General features: G+C 40.7%; 1 protein-coding gene across 1 annotated transcript in view; it reads right to left on the bottom strand.

Annotated features, from left to right (window-relative positions):
- LOC308497862 (ryanodine receptor 3) overlaps positions 1 to 21,498 on the bottom strand; it is a gene marked incomplete at its 3' end in the record, with an annotated part of 275,261 nt that overhangs the window by 240,370 nt on the left and 13,393 nt on the right. Inside the window, exon 2 of the mRNA XM_081048956.1 lies at positions 1,650 to 1,757. Within this exon, the coding sequence (XP_080905082.1) occupies positions 1,650 to 1,685 (36 nt within the window). The 5' untranslated portion in view covers positions 1,686 to 1,757. The remainder of the gene's footprint in view (positions 1 to 1,649; positions 1,758 to 21,498) is intronic.

The following is a 21,498-nucleotide window of genomic DNA, read 5'->3' as shown; positions in this document are numbered from 1 at the left end:
ACATCAAAAGAACAAAAACTCACCGGTGTTAGTGCTCTACAGAAGAAAACAAAGCTATTCTCAGTTGGCTGACAAAGTATTTTATTCTAATCTAAAAGAGTGAAGAATGACAAACGTTGGTATTAAGGACCCTAGAAAATGAATTAAATATCCTAATTTTATAGATGAGAACACACTGGCCTCAAGAGATTAGAAGACTTTTGTGAGTTCCCATAAAGAGTCAGAAGATGGCCTAAACATAAACATTGGTTCTGTCGAGCCCATGGTCGTTGCCTCTTCTACCATCAATGAAACACTTCTTTATTATGTATGAGTTCATTAGAGTCAAGTTAAGAATAATCTGTGATAGGTATAGCACATAGTTCCTACCCACATGTAGTGTATTCTCCAATACAAGATGCAAAAAATTAGATTTGCAGTACAGAATTAGACTTGAGTACAGAATAGGAACTATTTACTGACTTTTGCTCAAGCAAGGGCACCAAACCCAGATTTGCAGGGTCAGCAAGGCTTCTCAGCAGATCTAATATCTAAACTGGCTCCTTGAAGGAGAAGTAGAAATTACCTAAGGGAAGAGAGGAGTACAAAGCAGTTCTAAATGGAGGGATTAGCTAACACACATGACCAGAGAGACAAAAGAGAACTGTCCTGTTTAAGTGAAAGGAATTCAGTGTGGTTGGGGCACTGAGTGGCCTGGGGGGATGTCGGGAGAGATGGGGCAGGAAAGGTGAGCAGGGCTCACCAAATCTTGAAGGGCGTTATGTCTAGTTAAGGAATTTGGAATTTTTCTCAAGGTAATAGGTGACAAAGGGTTTTAAAACAGTTCAGTATAATGATTGGATCTGAATTTTATCAAGTACGCTACAACCGCTGAGTGAACAAAAAATGGTGGTGGGGAGCGAATACCGAAGGACTCAAAGCAGTTAGTAGGCTGTTGCAGTAACCTGGTAGAGGACAGTCATCTAATGCAGTGCTTATGGGAGATGGAAAAGAGGTGTTGGTATTTGAGATATTCAGGCTAGAGAATTAAAATACTTGATGATAAATGGCTATAGGTAGCTATGGGTCATTGAGGAAAGAGAGAGTCGAGAATTTTTCTGGTCTCTGGCCAAAGAACTTTTGGCACATGAGATATGGTACATCATCCCTCAGCTGAATACTTAGGGACCATTTTACTGACAACAGAAACTCAAGACAGCTCTGTATTTGCTCATCATGAGTGAAACTGAAGTTCTGGGCACATGTCAAAGACTGAATTCTACAGTAAATCCTTTCCAAACTGTTGTAATCTGGTTGTGCTCCATTGGGGCAATCACAAATCTCTAATGAGACTTTCCCAAGCAAAAAGAACCTGCCTAAAAGGCATTTCCATCTCTCGGCCCTCTCAGACTCCCCACATTTCCTGGTGGTTTATGGGTTAGGAAAGAGGAGTAGGGAAGGTGGTAGAAGTTGGTTAATCCAAAGGAAGCAGAATTAGAATTGCTAACTAAGAGTTAGAATTAAATGCAGGGTGAAAGATTTACTATCTTTACACATGGGTCATCTCAGGGACCTGAAGGTTTTACAGTTCCAAGCCGGAAGAACAACATGAAGTATGTACTTTAGGAATGTGGTGTGTCCTAGTCTCCACCGATGATTCAGGTACTCACCCCTTCGCCGCCATTTTCTCCCGTATTGGCCAGCATTTCCTGCAGGGCTCTGACAGACAGGGACTGTTCCAGCACAAAATTGCAGACGCAGAGATCTGGCGGAACGTACTGTGGAAATAAAACCAAAATGAGGAAACCTACTCATATCAGTGGGGGGTCAGTCACGCAATAACATCTCAAGGACAAAGAGCCTAGACTCAAAATGACAGTTACATGAATGCATCAATGAGGTTATAAACGGTAGATTTATTCAAGTTAAGATGACTTTTAAGCTGGATTCTAAAGGATGAGAAAAAAAATCCCCGAGTTGCAAGAGAACAGGGACCAAGATGTCAGGATCATTTGAGTGAGGGCTGGTGGCCCATTTAAAAGAGAAGAAAGGAAAGATAGACTGACCTACACAGCTGGCTGGGTGGGGCCAAAGGAAGAAAGCCACTGGGATTTCATCACCAGTAATCTGTAAGAGGTCAGTGGACAGACCAGAACATGGCTCTAGACAATGGTGACCAGAACAGGAAATCCACTTACTTGTTAAAAAACCTGGATACCACAGTGTAAAACGAGGCAATAAAAGAAACTAAGAGCTATATTAGGTCTAAACAAAGAAATGTCTAGAACTATAAGACTTGATGACCCCTACAACAATCATTCTAATTATGTGCTCAGGTAATACTATGATATTCAATGCCCGTTCTGGAACATTTGTCAACAACAGTTAAAGACAGCCTTCTCTGCATACTGACTCGAAATAGCTAACGCTTGTTGAGTACTTTCTCCGCCAGACACTGTTTTAAGTGCTTTGCATATACCATGTTTCCCTGAAAATAAGACAGGGTCTTACATTAAGGCTTTGCTCCAAAAGATGCATTAGGGCTTATGTCCAGGGGATGTCATCCTGAAAAATCATGCTGGGGCTTATTATCCGGTTAGGTCTTATTTTTGAGGAAACATGGTATTAATTCATTGAATCCTCACAACATCCCTATAATGTAAGGGATGATTAATATTATAGCCAAGGAACCCAAGGCATAGAGAAGTTGGGTCACCTGCCCAAGGTCATGGCTTATACTTGGCTGAGTTTCAAATCCAGGCAGTCTGTCTCCAAAGTCCATATACTTAAATGCACACTGTTTCTGCTATTAATGAAAATATTAAAGATATTTTCCACAATTAAAATATTTTTAATCAGCAACTATGTAAGTGTTACATTGATGTAAAACACAGTGCTTGGCACTGAGAAAGATACAAAGACACACGAAACAAAAATCATCGCTCCAGGAGTTTACAATCCAGTTTCACGATACACCATTTTTTGGGGGGGCGGGGACTGAAGCTTGTCATCAATCTTGTTGCATACCAAGCCTTTGTTTCCCACATATTGGCAGAACATTGACACCAAGAGAATAACAGGAAGAGGAATGAGGGACAGAAGCCACCAACAGCTATGTCTAACACTCTGAGCTAGGTAAAGCTGTTTCTATGGAGCTCCAATTTAAAAGCTACAGCACGCCTGCTCCTAAGGCACAGACAACCTTTTTGGCATCAACATCATCATTTTAAAAATACAGATGATGGCATTGGCAATCTTTAAGCTCCCTTTAATTTCCAAGTGTTTGTACGTTCTTCATTCTCCATCCCCCACCTCAATGGCCTCAAAAATAAAATGTCTCTCTTGCTGGACCTGCCTACTATTTCCCTTCGTTAAAGTTTTAAGACCTGGTAAGCTAAGAATGGGCAATCCTATCACAATGGCTACTGGCCTGTGGGTGACTCACAATTAAGTACTTTCTACTTAAATAACTTTTCTACTCATGGTCTCTACTGTCAGAAATCCTGAAAAAACCGAGTCCTCCCAGAATTCTGGTATTACAGGAAGTTGCCCAGTTCTCTTTATGAAAATGATGTGACCAAGGAGAAACTGTAACGTGAGGAGACAACAGCCTTTATTTTTTGCTTTGTTTTCAAAGTCTATTCTTGCTGCAGGTAATTAAGTCATTTGTCTGGGACTTGAGTGAAGACAGCTTGTGATGCAGAACCGAGCTTCATATCCAGGAAAAAATATATATATATATTATATTTTTATATATATTATATATTATTATATATTATATACCTATAATATATACAATATATAATATATAATATATAATATATATTTATATATTTTGATATATATATAAATATATGTATTTATATATATTTAATTTATTGGGGTGACACTGGTTAATAAAATTATATAGGTTTCAAGTGTACAATGCTACAATACATCATCTATACATTGCATTGTTTGCTCACCACCCAGAGTCAGTTCTCCTTCCATCACCATACGTTTGACCCTCTTTACTCTCTTCTAAAATTCCCCCTCCCCCCTTACCCTCTAGTAACTACTAAACTATTGTCTGTGTCTATGAGTTTTTGCTTGTTTGTTTTTTGTTTTCAGTTTTACATCCCATGTATAAGTGAAGTCATATGGTGCTTAGACTTTTTCTGTCTGACTTATTTCGCTTAGCATAATAATGTCAAGATCCACCCATGTTGTCACAAATGGCAATATTTCATCTTTTCTTATGGCAGAGTATTCTAATGTGTATATATACCACATCTTTTTTATCCAATCATTTATCTAAGGACATTTTGGTTGTTTCCATGTCTTGGCCACTGTGAATAACACTGAAAAGGACATAGGGGTAACTTCAAGGTATGACAATTAAGTTCATGAACTCATCCTAGAAAAAGTGCTACATACCTCATTGCTGATATCACTATGGTCACCTTCGAAGTACTCCCCTTGGGAAGCTGTGCACTGATGCCAGCACCTAGTCCACCCTTCAAAGCAATTTTCTAACTCTTTTTCTGAAATGGCCATAGAGCTGTCATCGTATTACTTTTGATGTCCTGAATGTCATCAAAATGTCTTCCTTTCAATATTTCCTTTATCTTCGGGTAAAGAAAGAAGTCATTGGGGGCCAGATCAGGTGAGTAGGGAGGATGTTCCAATACATTGGGGTATCTGTTTACTGGCTGAAAATTCCCTCACAGACAGTGCCGTGGGAGCTGGTGCATTGTCATGATGCAAGAGCCATGAATTGTTGGTAAAAAGTTCAGGTCATCTAACTTTTTCATGCAGCCTTTTATGCACCTCCAAATAGTAAACTTGGTTAACTGTCCAGTTGTTACAAATTCATAATGAATAATCCCTCTGATATAAAAAAAAGCAACATCTTTGCAACAAGTTTGTGAACTTAATTGTCCGACCTCAGATATCTGTCACGCAGGAGACCCTGCTCGCTGCGCCATTTGTCATGCGGGGCATCCGGCCGGGCGGCCTGTGGGGTCTCTGCTCCCGTTCCCCACATAAGAACGCAGGACATGGTGAGGCCAAAAAGGAACACCCACGGAGCCATAGGTAGGGAAGTCATACCACTATGGTCTCACTGGAGGCTGGGTTTACACGACGTGCGACCTGCTGTCCGCTTTGCTGCCAACCGACCAACTCTCCTCAACTCTCCTTATTCTCCTTCACTCTCCTCCTTCACTCTCCTCGGCTCCCCTCCGTAGCCGCGGCAGTTATATCAGTGACCAATGGCTTAATGGCTACAGCTGATGGCCAACCAGCCACAGCTGACGGCCATCCACTATCTGAGCCAGCACCTCTCCACATGAGGCCGAGAGCCTGGAAACTGCTTTCTGGGGCTCTGTCCCCACACAGCTCTTATGCGTCTTTTGGAGCAAATATTATTATAAAACCCGGTCTTATTTTACTATAATATAAGGCTAGGTCTTATTTTCGGGGAAATACAGTAAGTACAAAACCCGAAATAAAATACATAGAAGAAAACATAGGTACTGAACTTATGCACTTTGGTCTTACAGAGGATTTTATGAATTTGACCTCAACGACAAGGGAAGTAAAAGCTAAAATAAATGAATGGAACTATATCCCACTAAAAAGCTCCTGCACAGCAAAAGAAACCATCAGCAAAACAAAGAGGCAACCAACAGAATGGGAGAAGATACTTGCAAACAACACCTCTGATAAAGGGCTAATATCCAAAATATATAAAGAACTCATACAATTCAACCACAACCAAATAATCCAGTTAAAAACTGATCAGAGTACCTGAACAGACACCTCTCCTAAGAAGACAAATAAATGGCTAACAGATACATGAAAAAATGCTCAATTTCAGTAGCTATTAGGGAAATGCAGATCAAAACCATAATGAGATACCACCTCACACCTGTTATCGACAGGACAAGTAATAACAAGTGTTGGAGAGGTGGTGGAGAAAATGGAACCCTCATACACTGCTGGTGGGAATGTAAACTGGTGCAGCCACTATAGAAAATAGCATGAAAGTTCCTAAAAAAATTAAGAATAGAGCTACCATATGACCCAGCAATCCCTCTCCTGAGTATCTACCACACAATTTTGAAATTTATCCATAAAGATTGTCACGCAGGGGACCCTGCTCACTGCGCCATTTGTCATGCGGGGCATCCGGCGGGGTGGCCTGCGGGGTCTCTGCTCCCGCTCCCCACATAAGAACGCAGGATATGGCTAGGCCAAAAAGGAACACCCACGGAACCATAGGTAGGGAAGTCATACCACTATGGTCTCACTGGAGGCTGGGTTAACACGAAGTGCGACCTGCGGTCCGCTTTGCTGCCAACCGACCAACTCTCCTCGACTCTCCTTACTCTCCTTCAGTCTCCTCCTTCACTCTCCTCGGCTCCCCTCCATAGTCGCGGCAGTTATATCAGTGACCAATGGCTTAATGGCTACAGCTGATGGCCAACCAGCCACAGCTGATGACCATCCACTATCTGAGCCAGCACCTCTCCACATGAGGCCGAGAGCCTGGAAACTGCTTTCTGGGGCTCTGTCCCCACAAGCTGATTGTCTGGCTAGGTCTTATTTTCAGAGAAACATGGTAAGTCTGTCATTCTTTTTGAGTTAATTTTGGTGTATGGTGGCAGATAGCAGTCTGGTTTCTTATTTTGCTCATGGTGTGGGGACAAAGCCCCAAAAAGCAGTTTCCAGGCTCTCGGCCTCACATAGAAAGATGCTGGCTCAGGTAGTAAATGGCCATCAACTGTGATCAGATGGCCAGCAGCTGTGGCTAGTTGGCTGTCAGCTGTAACCCGTAAGCCATTGGCCACTAATATAACGGCTGTGGCTACGCTAGCAGAGAGAATGGGGGCTAGCAAGAAGATGGTGGCTGGCAAGCGCGAACTGCTGTTAGGCAGATTATGTAGATCCTGCTTCCTGTGTCTCCAGCCCAGCCGCCTGAAATATATTGGTTTTACTCCCCTGCTTATGACTCCATGGGTGTTCCTTTTTGGCCTTACCGTGTCCTGCGTTCTTGGGCGGGGAGTGGGAGCTGAGACCCTGCACGACAAATGGCGCAGCGAGCAGGGTCCCCCGCGTGACACATGGCTTTCCAATTTTCCCAGCACCATTTATTGAAAAGGCTTTTTCTCCATTGTATGTTTTTTGCTCCTTTGTCGAAAATGATTTGCCCACATTATGTGGGTTTATTTCTGGGTTCTCAATTCTGTTTCATTGGTCTTGCTGTCTGTTATTCTGCCAGTACCATGATGCTTTGATTATTATTGCTTTGTAGCACCAACTGAAGTCAGGAAGTGTGATACCTCCAGTGTTGTTCTTTTTTCTTAGGATTGCTTTGGCTATTCGAGGTCTTTTGTGATTCCATACAAATCTGATGATTTTTTGTTCTACTTTTTAAAAAATGCCATTGGGATTTTGATGGGATTGCATTAAATCTCTATATTATTTTTCGGCAATATAGCCCATTTTAACTATGCTGATTCTTCCAATCCATGAACATGGAATAGGTTTCCATTTCTTTGTGTTTTCAATTTCTTTTAATAATGTTTTCCAGTTTTCAGTGTATAGGTTCTTCACATCCTTTGTTAAGTTTATTCTTAGGTATTTTATTCTTTTAGTTGCAATTGAAAAAAGGAATTGTTTTTTCTAATTCTTTTTCTGAAATTTCATTGTTAGTATATAGGAACACAATGGATTTTTGTACATTGATTTTATATCCTGCAACTTTACTGTATTTGTTTATTGTTTCTAATAGTTTTCTGGTGGATTGTTTAGGGTTTTTCTATATAAAGAATTACGTTGTCTGTAGCAAGTGACAATTTGGAAAGGTGGGGTAAAGAGAATGAGGAAGTCACCTTTAGAACCTGGAGCAGTCTCCATAGAAAGTGTTTTTAGAGCACATATAGCATGTATGTTACAAATAGCATACAATAATATGATAAAGCATTTCCCTGAAGACCTTAGGCCATAGACATATATCATAAGTTGTCTCGCAAAATATGACACTATCTCAGATTTTGCAGAGGTGTTTCCCACCACTTCTTAGTCTACCTGGATCTCACGTCACCAGAATAGGAAGCCAAAAAAGCCTGGGTTTGAGTGTTTTCTTTTCTTCCTCCACTTCACTAGAGCATGTGATTTGGAGATTTTCTGTTCAGCAATGTCTGCATTATGGTTGTTTTTTTCTACTCCAGAATGTCTGCAGTAAAGGGTGACTTTCGGCTAATCAAATGATTTCAACATGCATGCTCACTTTTATAGAAATCATGTTTAGTTTATTCTCTTTAAGACAGAAACTTTCACAGTTCCAAGTGCTCAAGATCCTGCCCTTCCATGAGACTGTGTGATTCGTAGTCAGCTTTCACTCCTCCCTGTGTCTGGTTGGCTTGAACAGAGGACAGGAGCTCTCCCTCGACACTGCCCTCACCCATCCTGATGGAGGACCACTGACAACAGGGACACCAGGCATGAGCCAGTGACATTTTTCTTTTCCCTCCAGCTATGAAAAGTCTCAAGGTCATGATGGTGATGATGTAATTACTGGTAAAAATGTGTACATTTAAACAAGGTATAGTGAGCAGGGGAAGCAAGAATCTCATATGGGAGCACTGGGTCTGCCACTCATTTGCATAGTTTCCTTATAGTTTAGTTTTTCTACCTGTAAAGTGTGGTCCCTGCCTGGACTTTCTATGCTTGGAGAGAAGGGCATATCACTCCAACTGCATGCAGAAAAAATATATGGGCAATGGCAAGGGAGGGAACAGGGCAACAGGGATATCAGGAGAAAAACAAAATGCAACTAGCAACTTGTGACATCAATGGAGTGCAGAGCACAGAGCCATCTGACCTGCTATGCCAGCTGCCATCCTTAATTAAACTCCACACCAACCTGAGCTCCCTCCTCCACGTTCCCCAAGAATGAGCAAAGGCCACTCGTCCATCACAGCTAATTTGTTTTCAGCGTGAGAGTCCCCAGGAGGCCAGCTCATTGTCTCCATGCTCTGGAGCCGGTGCCTAGTCACTCTGCCTGGAAGGCATGGGGCATGTGTTTGATGATTCTCAGCACGGAGAGAACTGCTCTGTTGACATCTGTTCTGAAGTCACTCCTCATCACTCTCCTCAGCCCCGTCTTTAGCTTAGAGAAACACTACGTACATTTCCAAATGTCCTACAGAAAACCTTGAAAAACCAAGGCCCTAGGCAAACCAGGAACTAGGTATCCATTTAACTCCACTATATAAAGAACAGTGAAAGGAAAGACCTTTCATGTTCCATAATTATATGTAACATCTTCCTCACTGCAATGAAATTATTTTTCTGGGACTTATTAAATCCAAGATGGTGGGAATCTGATACTTCTATTACTGGATTCATTTAGTATTTTTCTACCTAGCATCCCACAATAAGCACCCAGGGCTTGCCACTGGTCAAGCCATCAGGGAAATGGAGAGGGAAGTTAATTACAAGGAAGGGGATTGATATCCCTCTATTACACTGTTAACTGCAGTCTGTTTTGTCTTAGACAATTCTTCATGCAATGTAGTCTGTTTCACCAGACTGTGGGTAGCTTGAAAAATCTATGTCTTAGTCTACTTTCGGTATCCCCAATATGTAGAACAGCAAGTGCCAAACTCAAGTCTTCTTGAACTGATTCTCTGTGTCCTAGAACTGTATCTGAGACTATATGGCTGATGGTAGCTGTGGTTGCAGAAAGATTGCACTGAGCACTCACCTGCCTGGCTATGTCCTTTCCCCAAATCTCCTGCTTATGATTCAAGAGACCTTTCTTTTCTCATTATCATGAGTCTTGTCCCGCTTCTCTGTCAATCCCTGTGGCTCTCACCCAACTATACCTCAGTGATACATCGTGTAAGTGCATTAAGTGCATCACTTAATTAAAAGCAATATAGGGTATATTGGTTAAAAGTTAACTCTGTAGTGCAGGACTGCCTGAGATCCTATCTCTGTTTAACTAGTTATTAGCTAAATGAAGTTAGGCAGGTAACTTAGGTCTCTCTGTGCCTCAGTTTCCTCATCTGTAAAATAAAGATTTGATAGTAACTATTTCTCAGAATAAACTACATTTTTATGTTTAAAGAGCTTAAAACAGAGTCTGGTGCATAGTAAATACTTAAAAATGTCAGATTTTATCCCACACAGAGCAGTAAAATCAAAACATCAATAACTCACTTAAATTTTCATTATATATCTAATATTTTTGAAATTCTTATTCTGTGTAAGAATAGGCAAAATCCCTGCCTCTCAGAGTTGTATGGTCCTGTGGAATGTTGGGGAAGCAAATGGTCAATTTCCAAACTATGATTCAATATGACAAGAGGTGAGGACTAAGAACACATATAAAGAAGCACACAGAGGTGTGGAGGGAGATCAGAAGGAGGAAAGGGAAGGAAGCAAGCAAAGAGAAGTGAGAAGTGAGGTTGAGGAAGAAGTAGGTGTTCGACTGAGAAGAGTCTTGAGTCCCCTTGTCAAGGAGCTTGGACTTTATCTTCAGAGCAATGGGGCACCATTAAAGAAGCCATGCAGGAAGTGATGTAACCAAATTTGCATCTTTGAAAGATCACTGTAGGTCCAGTATGAAGGGGGTTAGACCAAGGCAGAGAAACAAATCAGGACCTTGTTGCAATAAACTAGTTAAGAGGTGACAATGGCATGAATTAAAGTAATGGCAGTGGAGATGAAGATAAAGGAATGAATTTGAAATGTCTTGAGAAGTTAGGAGGAATAGGACCTGGTGATTAACTGGACATGGGAGAAGATAAGGAAGGAGTGGAAGATGACCAGTGTTTCTACTGGATGGGAAAGAGTGCAAAAAAGATAGGATTCATCAAGAGAAAGCCACACTAAATGTCAGAAGGAACACAGAGACAGTAATTACATTTGGCAAATTGTCCACTGGAATCTTCTATTCAGGCCAACAAAATGATGATGGGAGAGTGGAGAAGTCTCTGTGACTACGTTTGGGTATCCCAGCAGAAGTCAGCGAGGTAGACTCGTCTGGAGAAGAAGAATCTGAGAGAATGACACATATTCACCATAAAAGGAAAATTCATGGAGACCTAGCAACCAATGTCAGCTCAATTAACCTCACTTTCTTTTCTCATGTCCATCAAGCTGTCAGCCAGTATTTAGAGAACAATATGCATTCAGTACTATACTAGTGTCTGTGGAGAACAAAAGAGAACAGTAAGACATGTTTTCTATCCTTTAAGGAATTTTTAACCTATTTGAAGAGATAGCTTTTCTGTACATGAGACTTTAGGAAACAATGCAAAAGAGTTGATTCGATGCTGAATTGAGGTGTATGAATTATACGTCCTGCAGGACCCAGATTCCTCTCAAGGATGTTATGACTAAGAAAGGCCAGCCGTGGCCTGAACATGATTTATGTGGGCAGGGAGTTCCTGGCACAGAGCCAGAACTCAAATTTTTGTTTAATGAATGAACAAGATGCAATAGTTATTTTTTCCACTTTCTCGTGTGCATTCTTCCCTGTTGTTTAAAATTCAATTAGTTGAAACAGCATTACAGAACCTCTTTCCTTACTTTCCTTTGCTTTTCACCCACTCCCCAAAGAAAAAGGTCAAGTATTAAGTCTGTAAAGAAAATGTGCAAAGGGAAGAGAAAATAGTGGATAATTCCCGCTTACTAATTTTTCAATCTATACCTCCCACTCTAGTCCCAGGACTGAGCAGGTGTTGTATCATACTTGTGGGCTGATGAGTATACATGAATTCTGCCCTACTGCCATAGTAGGCTGCAGAGTCTTACTTGCAAGGTGAGTTTCTAATGTCAATCACCTGGGGGAAAGGAAGTGACTATGAGAAAAGAGGCCAGAGCTAAGGAAGCAGCACTGAGGTAGCTGGGAGAAGGGAATCTCACGTTCTTGGATCCACATTATGGAGAGTCAACACAGCCTGTGGGGTATTCTTGGACAATAGATGCTACAGAAACATCCAAACAGTGACAGGCCTGAAGGTAGGAAATAAGGCACTTGGGCAGGTCATACTTTCATCTGGGGTTTCATGTAAATAGGGACAAGAGCAGTGAATATGTTAAGTGTGTAAGAATCCGAAAATTTAAGTCAGAATGTTGGAACACGTTGGCTCTTCCATCTTTACTGTTCTTGTGCTATTCCTTAGTGATTCACAAAAAAAAAAAAAAAAAAAAAAAAAAAAAAAAAGAGAGAGAGAGAGAGAAGAAAATTAATTTTGAAGTTCTAGCCTGTTTTGGTTGGATTACATAGAGTGAGGAAAACATTTTGGTCTACAGCTGAGCCAAAACATTAAACAGAGTGAAGTGCTCCCCTGTGACCAACAAGATCGAAATGGGGGTAATTAAACAGGAGAACCACAAGACAGCAGCAAAACTCAGAGGGCAAAGCTGGGCGTCCTTGACTAGCCGACCCTCACCAACAGGATACCTCTATTCAGGGCTAAGCCTTGAAACTTCTGAATTTTATTAAGGAAGGCAATATTGTAATTGTCCCACCTTCATGCTCTATTATTAATGCTGCTTGAGACTGCCTAATCTGGGAAGAAATATGGCTGGTGTTCATTTTCATGGCTCTAGATTTCAAGTTGCGTGTACAAAAAGGGAACTTGTTTCTCCAAGGTCACTATGTCTGCTGGTAACAGTCAGAGAGGGACTCAGTCTCCAAGGGCCTGATTTCTCCATGCATTGTGTTTGTTCCATTTCATCTCACTGCCCCAAACAGGACTGATAACCATTTCCTTATGATGGCTCGGTATAATCCAACTCAGAGACCATGGATGAGAAAACTTTCCATTTCGAAGCACTCTGGGGCAGAAAATCATTCTCTCCTCCAGAAAATGTTCCAGGTCAAACAGGCCCCCTTGTGTACAGTGTGGCATTGGCTAAGATCCATTTCCTATGGCATAGCATCAGGAGAGCCAGAGATGGCACATGTAATTTGTATTTCAGGAGCTTTAAGAACCTGATAGACATTATCTCATCCACCTACAGCAGACATGAGCTCATTTACAGACTTCCAATCTATTACTGATAATACATAATTATTTGTATTGTGTTTATACTTCAATGGCTGAGCAATTCCTTAACCAAACTAATACCCACATCCCATCCCAACCACATTTTATTTAAGTATTTACACAGTTAATGTTTTTTAAACGTACCATTGCCACCTCTGCTAAGCTGTTGCTAGATTATAATGAAGGAAGTTATACAGTGAATGTTTAAATCTCAAGCTGTTGCCCAGTCTCTGGATTTCTACTAAAATAGATGATGGCTTTATAACCATTTTAGAGGTGGCTCACCTGAGATGCAAAGGAATTAGGTAAAACTTATATAGGCATATGGAGAAACAATAGAATCCATATACACATTTGAAATATATCTATTTACCTATCTATATAATTGTACCAGCTATTGTGCTAAATGCTTTTTAAATATTATCTCATTTGACCCTTACCTCAACCCTGCTAGGGAAGAGATTGTAGCCATTTTACAGATGAGAAAACAGAGACTCAGAAAGCTTGAAACACTTCTCTAGAATCACATGCTCTGAATAGCATTTAAATCCTGAATTTCAATCTCAACTCTTTCTGACTCATACTGCGTCAATATGCCCGCAGAGAAGGTTCCTGGCCCCATAACAAGGTTGCAGAATTCTCATCCTAGTAGGCTACGTCCTCTCCCAATTCATACTTTAATAAAAACTTGAGGACTTTATATTAGGTTCTTGACTATGTCGGAAAGAGTTCTGTATCTTGGAATGGTCACTGGGGGTGCAAAGACCGCAGACTCAAGTCAGTGCGATTATCAGGGATCAAGAGCTGTACAAAAACAGAGATTTCTATCAGGTGAGATCCGTTCTATCTTTTTACGCACTTCTAAAATCTGAGGTTGACTTACCATGTCAGCTTTCCCTTCCAAAAGGCAATTTGACTCTGGGCATGATCGGGCAAGTGTCTGCCAAGGACTTACACGTGTAGATTTTAAACACGTGTATATCCAGATTTTAACTATTTTGAGGGAAATGACTTTACTTATCTGTGTTCAGAGCTGTTATCATGGAAAAGGTTCAGATGTATGCAACCTTGCCTCAGTTTTTGATTTTTTAATATTTTGCTGTAGGAAAGGATAGAGGGTCTTTCTGAAAATATATATGGAAACTATTCAAAAGAGGTGAACTCCAATTTTTGCTTGGACTTAGCTAACAAAAGCCATTATATGTAAACAGTAAAGTACAGAAAATTGAAACTTATAGTTGGAAAACATTCTTTTTTGGGGAGAAGAGGAAGATGATGTCAATATCTTTTAAAAGAATGAAATAAAAAGGTCCCTTCTGATGCCAGAGAAATCAACCACAGGGATGTCATGCTCTCAGCAGGAGCAGTCTCTCAGTAGTTCTTCTTTTTAAAAAGAAAAACAAAAAAAAAATTACTAAACGTATTGGGATGACATTGGTTAATAAAATTATACAGGTTTCAAGTGTACATTTCTATAATACATCAACTGTAAATTGCATTGTGTGATCCCCACCCAGAGTCAGTTCTCCTTCAGTCACCATACATTTGACCCTCTTTACCCTTTCCTACCTCCTCCCTCACACCCTTTCCCTCTGGTAACCATAATGCTGTTGTATGACTGTGCAAGGAGACTTACTAAGCAGAAAGACTCAGAGCTACAAATAGAGAAATCACAGCGTCAGATGCTATGCTGCTCTGAGGTGTACTCCAAGATAAGAGCCAGTATTCAGAAGGAAAGGGAAGGATGAAAGGAGTTGATTATGCACAGGAAGAGGGAGAGGTTATCAAGTCATAGAAAAGTGTTGGTACTTAAAAAAAAATAAAAGGCCTCTATTAGGGAATTAAATATTTACTTAAGAAGAACACCTGCGGAAACATTTTCTATATAAGTAAGCGATGTACCACTGCCACCTAGATGCAGGAAATCCAAATTGCAGGACAAATTGTCCTTTGGCAAAAGTCTTGCTGAGAAATGCCAACCCAAAGTGGTAAAGAACTAGCAATACCGACAATCACTGTTCCTTTGCCCCATCTCTCAAATGCCCAGATACTGTCTGTTTAATTAACACTGATCAACAGATCCATTACAGTGCAGCCCCTCCTAGAGAGAATGTTTATTTATGCAACTGACAGCAACACTTGCAACATCAATTATCCTTTTAATGATGCTCAGAGATTACTCACAAGCTTTTTGTGGAAGCATTAATGCAGTAACATGGTGGGGCTTGAGAATCTCCTGGGTAAGATTCCAAATTCCTGGGACCCTTCTCCAGGTGGGTACTTTAAAAGAATATTCCAGATGATTCTAAAATAGGAGGTCTCTGACCCGTTTGAGAGACATTGCAGAGCAACTGGACCAAACAAAGAAAGTCAGTTCCATGCAGAGTAACCGATTCTTACTCTAGATCTTAAATTAAAGAGTTCATTAAAATATAAGAATCTCTCTCAAATGAATAGTCCACTAATTTGAAATGCACACAATTGTTTTGATGACCTTGCCTGATATGACCCCAACCAAATATAACACTAAGGCGCCCCAGAAACCTGTTTTCTGCCGCACATCCATTATTTCTGGCAAATTAAAAGTAATGAATCCCTCAAAAAAATATGAAAATATTTATCCATAAAGATATACGTACCCTAACCACAAAGATATATGTTTACTGACACTTGTCACCCAATAAATTCTAATTTAAAAAAAGATGTATGTACCCTGATGTTCACTGCAGCATTATCTACGATGGCCAAGACATGGAAACAACCAAAGTGTTCTTCGATAGATGAATGAATAAAGAAGATGTGGTATATATACACAATGGAATAAATACTACTCGGCCATAAGAAAAGACAAAATACTGCTATTTGCAACATGAATGGATCTGGAAATTATTATGCTAAGCGAAATAAGTCAGACAGAAAAAGTCAAGAACTCTATGACTTCACTCATATGTGGGATATAAAGCAAGAAAGGAAGAAGACAATCAAAGAAACAAAACTCACAGACAACAGTTTAGTGGTTACCAGAGGGTAAAGAGGCAGGGTGGTAGAAGAGGGAAAAGGGGATTAAATATATGGTGATGGAACGAGAACTGACTCTGGATGGTGAACACATGATGCAATATATAGATGTATTATAGAAATGTACACTTGAAATTTACATACTTTTACTAACCTATGTCACCCCAATAAATTTAATAAAAAATAAATACAAATGGAAAGAAAAAAGGAAGAAGAAGAAGTTACCAAGAACCTGGCAAAAATTAGTGCTGCGAAGCATGTGTTCTTTAAAATAAGGAAGAAGGGGCAGCCAAAAAAAAAAAATGAGAAAAAACGCTGGGCAGCTGGCTTGTCAAAGTGCCTACTGGGTAAAAGAGTAACTAACAGGCTGGATGGTAGATTTAGTTCTTAATTGAGCCAAGCTTTTCTCCCTGCCTGGTATGGTCAGCTTGTTAAATAACAAAGGTGCCCAAAGGTGGAAATTTGGAACACTTGTACCTGGAAAAATAAGCTATACAGAAGGGCAGCAAATAATACCTACTGTTTATGGGCAGAGAAAAATGAAACAATGCCTCTTGATATGGTCCTAAAAATATGGCCATAAACAAAACTCTAGCTTAACGAGCAGCACAGGCAATACAACAAGCTCTGTGGATAAGTAATGGGACCCCCAAATCCCCAGTTTTCAATGGGAGTTGCCCTGAGAAACTGTGAAGTTGTTATTCTGAAGAGCTTATTGTATTAGAAAAATAGAGATGGGGCAAGAGGAAAGGCAGCATGTCAGAAAGGCAATGAAATCAGCAGGCGTGGTCCATGTTCATGAATAAGGCAGGGGTATAACATCAGCTAGAGGGAGATGGCAGAGTGAGAGGAGGTGTGGTGGGCAGAGATATCAAGAGATGAGGTAGAAGCTGACGGGGGTGGGCCGGTAGGAAAGTCTAGTCTCAATGTTGATGTTTGAGTTTTGAGCTTGGTTTACTTTAGTTGTGGTGGAAGGAACTGTGATCAGCATGTGTCTCCCACATACTCCTTTCTATCTCACTTACTCTCTCCTCCCTGTTCACCGATGATGTGGTTGTTAGAGAATTTGGAAACCATGGTGAGGCATTTCTGTGTTACCAAGGCAGTGTCATCCAGCAGCTGCAGGATGGGCGAATGTGTGACTCTTGGCCTTTTCATTGCATAACAGGAAGGGGAAGATGGAGGAAAGCTTATGAGGCACCCACGAAAGCTGAGCAAAGGCCAAGCTGGAACTGAAGGCTGACAGAGAGAACAGAGACTCTGGGTGCCCAAAGGCGGTGCTGTCCCCTTTGGTGCAACTGTCATCCGCATCACTTCTTTGGGAGAACCCAGTGTACTGCGTCCTCTGTGACTACAGAACCAGTTCCACGAGGCTCATAGACTCAGGATGTGACATGGGCTCAAAGCTCAGAGCGACGGAGGGCAAGGACAGCAGCCTGGCCTCCAAACGGTTTGATATTTTTTCCCAAGTATCTCCTTCCCACAGTCAGATTGAATCCAACTTCTACAGTGGAAATGCAGTGTTTATTTTTTGCCCCCTATATGGAATTCTTCCTTTGATGGAAATAAGCATATCACTATAAGTTCTGGATTTAAAAAAAAATGGGGGCAGGAATACACGATAGAGAGGTTCACAAAATTTGCACTTTTGAAAGTCTTTGTGGAAATAAATAACAGGTGTAAATATTTTTCTCCAATATGAAAAAGTCCTCCTAGAGAACTACACCCCATCCCTTCCAACTGCCTCACAATGTCTGAGCTAAACTTCCACCACTAGAGGTTTATATTTGCAAAGATTAGTATTACATGCCTCCTGGCAAATGGGGGCATGTTGTACTCATCACAGCTATTTTAAAATATCTACATAAAGCAGAGATTTAGCACTGCTTAAAACATTCATTTAATAATAAGCACTGCTGCAGTGGCATGGTAATAGAGAGACCCATCCCCTCCTGAGGCTGTATCTTCTTCAATAGCATTGCCCTTACCAGGAAGCATGCTCAGTATGGAGGATGGCCAATATGAAAACGCTCTCTGACCTGTCTCCACAGGTCTGGATACCACTCTCTTCAAACCTTCTCCCACTGAAGTCACTGATACCTTTCACTCAGGGCATGAGTCAGCTCTGATCGACACAAGAAAACCATTAAGAGACTCAGTCTCTACCTACTTGAATCGGGCCCACCACTCAGCATCTGGTGAAGCTGGCTGGGAAATACCATGTCAAGTATTTCCTGTGCTCAACCATCCAAGTTCACATGACTGGGCCTTCACCTGAATTCCTTTCTTCAGCTCTGCTTAGAAACTAACACAGGTTTTGAGGTTCCCCATCCACGATCAGGTCAGGGCATAGTGTTACAGGACAGATTATGACCTTTCCTTTCCTCTCCCCTCCTGGATAACTAGGAGTTAACTTGGTTTACTATGCATGAGTTCACTTGGCACCATGAGAGAGAATGAACACATTGATAGAAACTGATGGAGAAACGACATACCTCAGAAAGGAAAGTCCTTGCTTTTGGTGACTTTAGCAAAGGCTGTCAGATCCTATGAAGATGAATGCTTCACATTAGCCACTTTCTCTCCAGCGGCATTTGTCCTTATGTTCTCATTGAACAAGATGGAGGGGAAAGCCATGTTCGGTTTCCTATTAAACTTACACGTTTTGGGAAAGAAGCAGGTTCATTCACTATTATAGCAATTGAAAACTTTCCATGGCATTCTTTGGGTAAATGAAAGTGATACTAATGAAGACAAGGGTGGAGCTTTGCTTCCTTTGTGATGACTTCTGCACACCCAAACTGGCTAGCTACTTTGTCATTACTCAGTCAAACAAGGAAACACGTGTGCAAGGCCAATGACTGCAAATTCAGCCCCGACACAACTTCTGAAAGTGTGTCTGAGAGCTACCTGCAGAAGAATCATGCAGGAGTTTGTTTCAAGAAATAAAGGCAGATTTCTGGCCCCACCCGAGGCATGGATGGGGATTGAAGGATATGCTCGCTCAAGTCTGAGAACCACTGGCCTTCTGGGTAAGCTCTAGGCCACATGCCTTCCACCCCATGCTGGCAGGCATATCAACTTTAAGGATAAAGCATTCTTGACATAATTTACTTGGGAAATCAAGTAGTGAGCAAAACCACAGTGCTCAATTTCCAACTTGAAGGGGGATCAGAGGAGGTTGTGGGAACTTTCTCACGAACATCAAAAAGTTCTCATCTTTGTTGGCTGTATTTTTCAACAAAAAAGGAATATTCTGTAGCTATTTACAACAGAGGTTGACAACATTAGACTTTCTTGTGTTCACTGAGTCTGAGAGCTTGAATTAAATTCTAAAAACTCTCATCTTTAGGTAAAAGAAGTGAAATTGTTTGAACCTAGATTCCACAGGTTATCAGGGTAATAATTCAAATTTCAAATCTCAAGTGACTGCTATTGGGATGGAAGAGGTGGGGTAGAGATCAATTATTCCATCCTCTGTGCTGCGAAGTAGTAGTGTACCTGAACTATCCTGAACACGTGATAAGCTGTTCTATTTTTTTTTTAAGCTGTTCTATTTTGAAGTAGAAATATCTTGGGATGTATGGTGAAGTGCTAAAGTAGCAATTGAGGCAGACTTCCTTAATGAAAGTGCTCCAGTAAGAAACGAATCACTGGGTCAAGGGTTTTTTTGTTTTGTTTTGTTTTTAATTTTGTCAACCACTCCATAGCTGAGGAACAGTTGTATGACAGGGAGGCTTTCTCGTACATATTGTGCTCATCTTCTGCAGGCTTTGGATAAAGCTCAGCTGAGTTTAAGTGAAATGGAAGAAACATGATTTGAAAATGTCCAAAGAGAGAAAGCAGCTAAATGCTGGAATGACAGCATTAGGAACACTTTGTAATCATTCTCTGAAATCATTTGGATGGAGAAAAAAAAAATTAGTCCTCCACTGTGTTTTGAAATATTTAAAATCACCTATTTGCTGCACATCGGGAAATTAAGGACAAGAATTGTTTACAAATGATTCATAAAATGTTTCCATTCATATAGTTTGTTCAGGTCACTTTTTTAAAAGAATAAAACAACTGAATGAACTACTGAAAAGGAGAAATAAAGTTGTCAACTTAAATGTCTGAAAATCTTAACTTCTAAAAAAAATTATAAGCATTTCTATTACAAAACTGTTGTTATGTATGGATAGGCAAATCAGACCTGAGAGGCAATTTAGCATAACAATTTATTGCAAGTTAGAGGGAGAGCAAAATCAGATCTCTTGAATCACTATCCAGTGTGTTCTTTGTAAACAGTCGTTTGATCTCTGAATTATGCCTATTTACATAACTTCAAAAGATCACATAAAAGGTCATAACTGTGCCTTAAGTTTCATCTGTAGGTTTTAAGATACTCAGGAGGAATAAAAATGAGAGGTGACATGGTTTTGGTCCTTAAGACTCAAGTTCGAAAACAAAGGCAATGCAGCATTTTTCTTCCATGGAAAAGCAACAACTGGAAAAGAGATGCTCTCCTAATCACAGGGAAAAAGGGCAAATCTTTGTGATCTAATTAGCAAGTTCAGGAGTTGGTGGAGGAAGAAAAAAATACTGCTAACAGAGACGAAAATAGCTGCTATTAGGTCTGAAGAGCAAAGCACTAAGCCTGCAGAGGAGGGGGGTGTGAATACTACCTACTCATGATTCACCTGGGGCCATTTGCCTGCTGTGAGCAAGTAAGTGACAAGGGAACAGGGGAGCGATGGTGCCTCTTCACTCACTGAATAAATTCTTTGTGAAGATTCCCACCATGAAGGTACAGACTGTCTTTAAATAAAAAGAGGGGACTGATACTGCCTCAAGCAGATAAGTTGTCATGACAGTATTAAATAACTCAAGTACGAAGGAGGGCAATATAAATGAGGAGAGATCACGGGGTTAAAAGGCTGGACTTTACATTTTCTCTTTAACTAGGTCCTCGGATCCAGCAAATGACAAATGCATTAATAAACTTGACTTGTGTTGCACTTGACTTCTATGCTATTTCTTTGGATATTTGTTTCCCTTCCCATCTCGACTGCTAGAAATAACAGAGCATGAGGCTCAATGTGGATATAGAAATGGGAATACAACTTGTGGAAAGAAAACAGTTTAACTGCTAATTGGGAAGAAATGGAATGTGCAGCCATGTTTTTCAGAATCTGAGCAGCAGGGGATTTGTGTTCCAACCCTTCAGCTTGATCAATTCACATACAGACCAACATAAAATGAGCCTTTTTGTCATGTTTCCACAAAACAGTAATAATCGCTGGCCCCGTTTGAACAATAACCCATTGCTGCTCCATGCACAGAGGCTACCCTGGTCCCCAGGACACCACCAGAGGGCCAACTCACCACACGAGGGACTGTACAGAACACTTTCAGCCACCTCGGGTCACCCCTACATGTTGGACAGCAAGGCCTGAACTTGCAAACA

This window comes from Rhinolophus hipposideros, assembly GCF_964194185.1.
Source record: "Rhinolophus hipposideros genome assembly, chromosome: 5".
Classification (NCBI taxonomy): domain Eukaryota; kingdom Metazoa; phylum Chordata; class Mammalia; order Chiroptera; family Rhinolophidae; genus Rhinolophus; species Rhinolophus hipposideros.
This window is presented reverse-complemented; position numbering and strand designations above follow the sequence as displayed.